Below are 9869 nucleotides of genomic sequence, written 5' to 3'. Positions count from 1 at the left end.
CACCCCCCCGCCTCTAACAACAGGAAGTCGGCCACCAGGCCAGCGCTTCCGCTTCCCTGACGTCACTTCCGGGTGGCTGGGCTGGGCGCGGGGTGGGTTCCAACCCATCTTTTGGTGGGCTCTACTCTCTGTAGGCCGGGTCGGATCCCAGTGAACGAGACAAGGCTGTTGTGAGGATCGAAACCCTGAGACGGGATAAAATCAGGTGTTTCACGGTTGCTTTAAACCAAGGGAGCAGGGAGGGGGAAGTAGGAAGGTTTTGCGGGTGAGCTTTAATGACCAATTAATCACGTGCGCTGGGAGTCAGAAAACTGTTGTGCGACTAATTTGCCCTTGTGAGAATGGAAGGCAAGTGCACTTGTAATTGGGACGAAAGTTTTCCCCCAACTCTGAGATGAGAAGCTAGCATTACATGATGCCCAGAGGCTCTCTGAATCGCAGGGTTTTGTTAGCTTAAACATTCTTCATACTACATTCACAAGGCCGAGGTGCAGAACCCTGGTTTCGCAGGAATCCAGACTGGGATTTCTTCTCCGGGAAACCATTCCGTTAAGTCAGAACTCTGTGCCGAGACATAAATCTAATACAGGTAGCATTCTGCCTTGCACTACATTTGCATACTAGCCTGCTCACTGTCAGAGCCTAAGTCTTTGAGGGCAGACTCATCTTCGGAACCTCATCCTCATACAGAGCAAAAGTAGGCGCTGGATCTTAACTGAATTTCTACTGTCCAGAAACGTTCTTCATAGTCACTTATATTAGTCATTATTGCACTGACCGTCAGTTTTATAAGCACACAGTGTCGTTAAGGGTATTTATTTTTTATTTAAGTCCAGGTTAATTCACATGGAGTGTAATAATGACTTCAGGAATAGAATTTACTGATTCATCACTTACACATAACAACCAGTGCTCATCCCAACAAGTGCCCTCCTTAATGCCCATTGCCTATTTAGCCCATCCCCCCAACCCAACACCCCACCAGCAACCCTGTTTTCCCTCTCAAGGTATTTTAAAGCTTGGGTTTGATGATACAAAGTATGATAATTTGGACAATTTTAGCTTAATGCCAATGAGGAACAGGCTATGGTATTAGTTCTCTTCTAAATTTTTTTAAAATGTTTATTGATTTTTGAGAGATGGAGTGTAGCTGGGAAGGGCAGAGAAAGAGACACAGCATCTGGAGTAGGCTCCAGGCTCCGAGCTGTCAGCACAAAGCCCAATGCAGGGCTCAAACTCCCGAAACTCAAGATCATGACCTGAGCTGAAGTCAGATGCAGCACAAAGCCCAATGCAGGGCTCAAACTCCCGAAACTCAAGATCATGACCTGAGCTGAAGTCAGATGCAGCACAAAGCCCAATGCAGGGCTCAAACTCCCGAAACTCAAGATCATGACCTGAGCTGAAGTCAGATGCAGCACAAAGCCCAATGCAGGGCTCAAACTCCCGAAACTCAAGATCATGACCTGAGCTGAAGTCAGATGCAGCACAAAGCCCAATGCAGGGCTCAAACTCCCGAAACTCAAGATCATGACCTGAGCTGAAGTCAGATGCTTAACCCACTGAGCCACCCAGGCATCCCTAATTCCCTTCTAAATTGGTGTCTAAGTGAGGTCACAAACAGAGGGCACAATTGAAACCATGTGGAAGTATCATTTTAAATTACTGCCAACACACACACAGGCTATCTATCTGGATAGGTATTATTTTCTTTAGATAGGGACACCATGTATTAGTTAAGCATACAGCACCAGGCAAACAAAATTATAGGGCAAGTCTATCCTTCCACTGCACCGTTTAGGTCACTTACAAGAAATGTAGTTTTTAAATTGGTCTTAAAGCCACAGATTATTCAGGAGTACCCTCAAAGCAACTGCACTTTATCAATTGGGAGAGTACAGGTAATATATTGTTTAAAAAGTCTTCTTGCTAAAAGTAATTTTTAAAAGTTGAAAAACAATGAACAAAAGCTAGTCTCTTAATTTTGTACTTAAGCCACTTAAATATCCTGGGTACTGTACAAAATGTATAAAAAATTTTTTTCCTCAATCTGAATAAATTTCCTTCCACTCAATAAATTAAGCATCTTCTGGTGGTTTTAAAGTCAAAGTTTATTTTACTCATTGTTCTTGATATTTAAGAAAAACTACAATGTAAATTGGAAAATAACATATTAATATCTGCATTATAAAATCAAAGAGGCATTTTAATCGGAGCCCCACTAAAATTCACAACAAGAAGGCACTGCATGATTTTGGAAAAATTAAGAAGTGAAAGTTAATATCAGAACCATGAATGGCAATTATCACCAAGTGATAGTGAGGTAGTAGTGGTGGTACTTCTTGACTTATATATGGAGCCTACAACATGACTGATAGTAGCCAACATTTAAGGAAATAACTGACAGAATTATGTCTATAAGGGGGGCTTCTGTAGGGCAAGGACTATTATTCAACATTGAATACTAAGATTCTAATGCAGTATTTGGAATAACAGAAGATGCTCAGTAAGTATTTGTTGCATTGCACTGACCTTTACAATTAATATAGTGAACTCTTGGTAATTTGTCTATTACACAGTATCCTGCAGTTAGGTTATTGTTCAAGATCTAATTAGATCATAGATATTAGAAAAGGCTCATTTAAAAAGTACAAGAAATGGTTCTTTTAGTTTTATTTCCCTATTTTGTGCAAAAGGATAGTGAGGATACATTATTAAGAGTAACACCAAAATAATCTACCCATGTAGTGAATTTACACAGAACTAATGTGTATCTCTTCAAATATCCAAGGTTTTATATCCTAGTTAATTCTGGTGGGAATCTTTCCAAACATATTAAATACTTTCTACATTCTTAACCATGGGACACTGGGTATCATTTCACTTTATCTTTACAATTTAAGCTCATCATTATAAGCATCCACTACTATACTAAATCAGAATTAGTTTGACTCTTTCTAACTAGGATGTGTCTGCCCTTATAAATAAACTACTGGGCTCCTATCTCTCTGACCAGGTTTGGATTTGCCTGTTATATGATTTCAAAGCATCAGGGATTTTTTTCACAGTACTTATTACACTTGCAATTGTACATTTATCTGTGAGATCTGATTACAATGTCTCCTATATTAGACTGTATGGGCCATGAGGGCTCGTACCTAGTCCAGGTTTGCTCACCACTATATTTGCAGGGCCCTGTATGGTGCCTGGTGTACTGCAGGCTTCCAGGCAATACTATATAAATGATTAAATGAACACCTATTTCAGTGTATACTCCTCTCTGTTATTTGCTGAGGGCAAGTCTGGGGAGTCAGAGAATCAATCATCCAAAAAACTATATTGGAATAAAAATTAAGTCAGCCTCTACATGAGAATAGAAGTAATCCTTCCATAGTGTATAGAACCCCAGCTTTACGGTCTTGTGATAACTATCTTGGCTGTCAGGCTTTTTCTTCCTTCTAGTGCTTAGAAAAAGTAGAGGCTATGTGGTCAAGTACCCCTTGGCTGTGACACCTTGGGCACTAAACCTCAGTTTTCTCCTCTATAAAATGATAAAACTAACCTCAGTGGATTTTCAGGATTCAATAAAATAATAGAATGCTCATCACACTACCTAAACCTTTCATATACGAAGACTGTTACTGACCCATCACCAAGGCATATGTACTCTGAATCATTTCTTCAGGAGTGGTTAAAGGGTTTACTCAGAATAGCCAGTCCGTCCAACCCTTTCCCTAAAGACTAATGGTTTTTATGAAAGCCTCATATTTTAGACTTAAAGTAAATTGTTTGGCTTTGATTCATAATCTATTTGCACTAAAAATACACATTTCTGGGGGCTCCTGAGTGGCTTAGTTGGTTAAGCATCCAACCTCGGCTCAGGTCATGATCTCATGGTTCGGGAGTTCGAGCTCCACATCAGGCTCTGTGCTGACAGCTGGGCGCCTGGAGCCTGCTTTGGATTCTCTGCCCTCCCCCAACTCATGCTTGGTCTTTCTCTCTCTCAAAAGTAAATAAACATTATTTTTTTTAAATACACATTTCTCTATACTATTAGCAGTACAGTTGGTTTTTGAGATGTTAGAGATCTATTATATATCCCAAGAAGAGGTAATAGAAAATTTCAAAAGGACAGTCCCACTGGAAATTAAATTATCCGTTTTCTTCAAATATTAAGAAATTTCACCTTCCTTTTTAATATTTTAAAGTGCATGTAAAATTCTTTTTCTATTTTTTAGTCGCTAATTAATTTTTTAAGGTTTTAAAATTTATTTTGAAAGAGAGAGAGGGAGAGAGAGGGAGAGAGAATCCTAAGCAGGTTCTGCACTGTCAGCACAGAGCCTGATGTGGGGCTTGATCTCATGAACTGCAAGATCATGACCTGAGTTGAAATCAAGAGTTGGAGGCTTAACCAACTGAGACATCCAGTGATAGCTAATTAATTTAAAGAGGGAAAACAAAATGCTTTCCCATTACTACCAATTTTATTTTAAAGAAGAAACAGTACCTTAAGCTGTGGATCTTTTGAAAGTACACCCAGCACAGATTCTGTAAACTAATACTGGACCTTCAGTTTATCATGGTTACTATAATAAAGAGTAATTTTCTTTTAAAAATATATTACTTTCAAAATATTTCCAAAGTGCTGAATGTGCTTTTAGATGAGGATCCATAAATTTAAATGATGCATATTGTAGATGAATGTCTATATCTGCTATAGATTTAAAGAACAGTTTAGATATCTCAAGAACAACAAAGAAAATTAGATTTTCCCCTTCCTTATCGAACTCCTTAAGGATCCAAATTACAGAGCTAACTGGAAACAGACTCCCTTAACCAAGCAGTTTGTAAGGGTAATGAATAACATACAGAAATTCTCAACCCTTTATATGTTGGCAAAATTAAATGACCTTCCCTTTCAGGTAATGCTGCACTTTATGATCAAAGTTTTAACTGTTGTTGGAGACCATGGATGGTTGATGCACTGCTTTGGAGTTTCTCAGTCACTGTATCTTCCTTCATTGTGCTTTGGATGACTTCAGATACTCCACTGGATCCAAGGATGCAAGGCAAACTTAAAAACACTTCACTATTTATGTCATAATATCCCTGAAATGAAAAAAATAGATTATGATAGAGATAAATCACTGCAAAAGATTAATATCATAAATATGGATATTCCCTTGCTTTTTTAGTTCTAGTACACGTTGAAATAAAAAATTTTTTTATTTAATTTCTTTTTTTTTTTAAATTTTTAGTGTTTATTTTTGAGAGAGAGACAGAGTTAGAGTGTGAGCAGGGGAGGGGCAGAGAGAAAGAGGGAGACACAGAATCAGAAGCAGGCTCCAGGTGCTGAGCTGTCAGCACAGAGCCCGGTGCAGGGCTCGAACCCACGAACTGTAAGATCATGACCTGAGCCGAAGTCGGACACTCAACCGACTAAGCCACCCAGGCGCTCCTAATTTCTAAACTCATTATCGTTTCAGAAAATGTGTGTGAGATTGGAGGAACCTGGTCAGAGACAGCCACTTTGTGGGGAGATAAGCTAGGCCCCTGCCATACAGGTAGCAGGTTGGGGGCCAAGAAAAAAGATGGTCAGAGTGGATTCCTAGGGGAGGGGCCCAGTCAAATACAGTAACCTGTTTTGAGTTTTCCTTTCCATATTTATTTCCATCCTGATATTCCGAAGTTTTCAAGAAAACTGGTTAAACATTTGTGCCTTGTCTTAGCTGTGCTTTAGGGACTTTATGCTTGGGATAAAGAGGTAAAGGACAAACTGAACTGGAGAAGCAGACTGCTGACCAGCTAAGACTGGTTAGCACAGCTGTCTGGGGTGACATGGCTGGCTGAGGTGATAAATGATTTTGCCAAAAGAACCATAAGAGCTTTATGGAATATATAAATGTTTCTTTTTTTTTAATGTTTTATTTATTTTTGATACAGAGAGAGGCAGAGCATGAGAGGGGGAGGGGCAGAGAGAGAAGGAGACACAGAACTAGAAGCAGGCTTCAGGCTCTGAGCTAGCTGTCAGCACAGAGCCCGACGCGGGGCTCGAACCCACAAACGTGAGATCTGACCTGAGCCGAAGTCGGAGGCTTAACCGACTGGGCCACCCAGGCGCCCCTATAAATGCTTCTTGAAGCTTCCCCCAAATTACATGGGGATGAGGGGCAACATGTTAGAAGTCTAGACTTCCCGTAACCAAGCAGGATAAGGTTTAGACCAAACTGTCTCTTCCAGTGTGTTATTCTAAAAGCTAGTGACATTGAAGATACCTGGGGTACAGTCTGAGCAGCACTTTTTCTGCATTTATATTAATAATATAAAAGTTTGACATATGATGAGTATAAAAAATAGCGATTACCTTTGCTAAAATTGATACAGAATGTACTTTCTTTTTATCATTTACAATGCTGTCAACCAGGTCAGCCACTGATAGTCCGACAGACCAGGATCTTTGACCTTTGACACGTAACACCTCCATGGCTCTAGGTTACCAAAAAATAAAAAATAAATAAATCTCAGAGAATGCACAAAATATGCATGTTCAGTTTTACATTGTTTAAGGCCTTAATTAGATATATTTCTATTCAGCAATAAGACTTATACAGCAATTGTTAGGAAAGCCTGCAGATAATCTAATGACTAAACTTTTCTTAAAATGTCAGGCAGGTAATTTACAGAGAGAAAATACAACCTAATAACAGAAAAAGAAGCTCACCTCTACCAATATTTAACTAAATATGCATTAGAACAATACACTGGTATTGCCTATCAAAATTGGCAATTTTAAGAAGAATGAGAAGTACTTTTGAAGAAGCTTCAGAGAAGCAGGCATTCCTTTAACTGCAGTTGAGCGTGGAATGTGATACAGTCTTTTAGGAGGAAGATTTAGTAACATCTGATCTAGAAATTCCTCTTCAGGGATTTTATTCTGCTGCAGTATGCTCAAGTATGCAAATATATGCATGTTTGTCTTGTGTGAGACAGCAAAAAATTCTGGAAGCAACTCATCAAAAGAGGACTGGCTAAATAAATCACTATCTAAATGTAGTACTGTATAGCCCTGGAGAGGAATAAAGGAGATTTATATGAACAATATGGAAACATGTCCAAGATTTATTATTAAGGAAACGAAGCAAGTTGTAAGTTAGTATGAGTAGCATAAACTTACCATTATACAAATAATAAAAATAATAATGATAGTTTGCATAAGCATTGGAAAAATGTTTGGACAACAACAGTTGTCTCTGAAGAATAGGATACCCCCAGCTTTTTGCTTTCTGCTTTATAGATATCTGCAGTATTTGAAGTTTTATAATAGCATACATCCTCTATGTAAAAAATAAAACATGATTTAAGTTAAATAAACATGTTTGATTTTCTTCCTTTTCTAATTTCTTCCTTATAGATGCAGGATTATGTAGAGAATCAGATTAGAACGGATTATATAATTCACTACTCTTCTCAGTAAGAGAATATTCTTTCCAGTTGTGACCATCTAAGAACCTTAAACTGAAGGTTTAAAATCTTTTTTTTTTTCTTTTGAGAGACAGAGAGAGACAGAGCGTGAACAGAGAAGGGACAGAGAAAGAAACACAAAATCTGAAGCAGGCTCCAGGCTCTGAGCTAGCAGTCAGCAGAGTCTGACATGGGGCTTGAACCCACAAACCGTGAGATCATAACCTGAGCCAAAGTCAGACGTTCAACCGACTGAGCCACCTAGGCACCCCAAACTGAAGGTTTAAAAAGCTAAAAGTCTCGGGGCACCTGGCTGGCTCAGTCGGTTGAGCATCCAACTTCAGCTCAGATCATGGTTTCATGGTTCATGGGTTTGAGCCCTACATCCTACATCGGGCTCTGAGGAACCCACTTCAGATCCTTTGTCTCCCTTTCTCTCTCTGTGCACCGGCTCACTCTCTCTCAAAAATCAACATTAAAAAAAATTTTTTTAAGCTAAAAGTCTCCACCATTCAAACTGCAGAAATGTACGTTATTATGTGATGGTGGGAAAACAGATGGCATAAAGGTACATGGTGCATGGGGTTCCTGGGTGGCTCAGCTGGTTAAGTGTCTGATTCTTGATCTCAGCTCAGGTCTTGGTCTCAGGGTCATGAGTTCAAGCCTCACATTGGGCTCCATGCTGTGTGTGGAGCCTACTTAAAAAAAATACATGGTGTTTGGAGTACAATCTGTAGGGCACAGACCTTGGAAGGTGTCTGATCAAAGGCAAAAATACAAGGATCTATGTGTTACACTTTTGTTTTTACCTGAACTTATAATATGGCCTATCCATTCATATTAGACTAGTCCCCAATTAATAAATACATATTAATTTTAAGTGGTATGGACAAATTCTATATTAAGAAAATTCTTTTTTTTTCTAGTAACAAAAAACATGGGATAAAGGAGTTTATAACCCTGAAGACAACAATGATTTACATATTGGAGGCTTAATGTCCTTTTGCTGAATATGATTCAAACCTATATACAATTGATTCCCAAAGACATGCTGCTTCTCAAATGGCATGTCAGAATAAAACCACTACTTAAAAATCATTGAAAATTCTTTTTTTTTAATGTTTATTTTTGACAGTGAAGGGAGGAGAGGAGAGAAAGAGAGAGAGGAGGACATAGAATCTGAAGCAGGTTCCAGGCTCTGAGCTGTCAGCAGAGTCCGATGCGGGGCTTGAACCCACAAATCGTGAGATGATGATGTGAGCCGAAGTAGGACATTTAACCGACTGAGCCACCCAGGCGTCCCTATATTAAGAAAATTCTTAGCATCCTCAGAAGTTGACATATCAGAGCAGGATGTCACTGACTACAAATAGGAAACCTCTTCTACCCTGTGTGTGTCCATTGGATATCTGAAATAAAGTTTGCAAAACACTCTTGGATCTACTTTCAGATAGGAAATCAAAGATGAGAAAGCATTGATCCTTTGTGCTTAGAGTTGTCCATACTAGCTAGCTTAGTTTGAGGAAGCCTGGTACATCAATGCTGATAGACAGTTGTTATGAAAAAAAAAAGACAAAAAAACCCAGTCATCATGGTAGCTCGAAGTACAGGATTTTTGGTTGGGTAAATGCAAATCAATGCTCAGTTTTACCTGTTGGACAACTGCACTTGAGAGTTATGACTCATCGCTTCTTCTTGGCCACTCCATGTGGGCACTAAAATGAAAGGAAAAATTAATTACACTTTGCCAACAACGCCCTCAGGATTAAGCTGTGATAAATGATCATTTGCAGTCAAGGGTATCTGTGTTAAACTTGAATCGCTTTTCCCCCTTTCTAGCAATAGTCAGCTTTCCACTGGGCTTGCTGCGCCCGCTGCCTGGGGGCTGCAGTCCTCCCACAAGACGGGTCCCCTGAGCCTACGGCGGCCCCTCACCTGTGCTCCCTCACCAACCATGGTTCTGCAAGGGCTGTTTTCCTGTCCAAGCAAAAAGCTTTCTTTTCTCAGCAGGCTGTGTATAATGGACTCCCAAGCACTGAAAGCCCTTGGCATTTGCTCCACTGGGAAATACACAGAGATTCATTTCGTCCACCAGGTGAGGAATAATTCAGTCACCTCTTTTGGCTAGTCTTACTCAGTTATTAGAGGCAGGGTCCTGTTGGCTAAGAGGACCTTTTCAGCTACCATTTCATCTCACTATAGCATTTAGAAAAACAATTCAAAAATTCAAAACTGTGAGCACCAACTTGCTATTTACACCACATTTTAACATTAAATAGAAATTGCCAGAAACATCTTGAAACCCTTCTAATGTTCATCTATTTCTCATCCGCGTGAAGACATTCTTTGAGACAAATTTGTATATGGGCAGGCAAAACAAAAATACATTTGAATATATACAATTATGT

At 39.4% G+C, this 9869-nt stretch overlaps 1 protein-coding gene across 2 annotated transcripts in view; it reads right to left on the bottom strand.

The window, feature by feature from the left end:
• Nucleotides 1–4429: 4429 nt before the first annotated feature.
• UEVLD (UEV and lactate/malate dehyrogenase domains) overlaps nt 4430–9869 on the bottom strand; it is a 40838-nt gene continuing 35398 nt past the window's right edge. For both annotated transcript variants that reach the window (XM_029914649.1, XM_029914650.1), the window contains 3 exons: nt 9113–9176; nt 6365–6488; nt 4430–5109 (listed from right to left, as the gene is read on the bottom strand). In XM_029914649.1, coding sequence (XP_029770509.1) covers nt 4942–5109; nt 6365–6488; nt 9113–9176 — 356 coding nt within the window. In that variant the 3' untranslated portion in view covers nt 4430–4941. The remainder of the gene's footprint in view (nt 5110–6364; nt 6489–9112; nt 9177–9869) is intronic.

The sequence above is a fragment of the Suricata suricatta genome, chromosome 11 (genome assembly GCF_006229205.1).
Source record: "Suricata suricatta isolate VVHF042 chromosome 11, meerkat_22Aug2017_6uvM2_HiC, whole genome shotgun sequence".
Taxonomy (NCBI): Eukaryota; Metazoa; Chordata; class Mammalia; order Carnivora; family Herpestidae; genus Suricata; species Suricata suricatta.
This window is presented reverse-complemented; position numbering and strand designations above follow the sequence as displayed.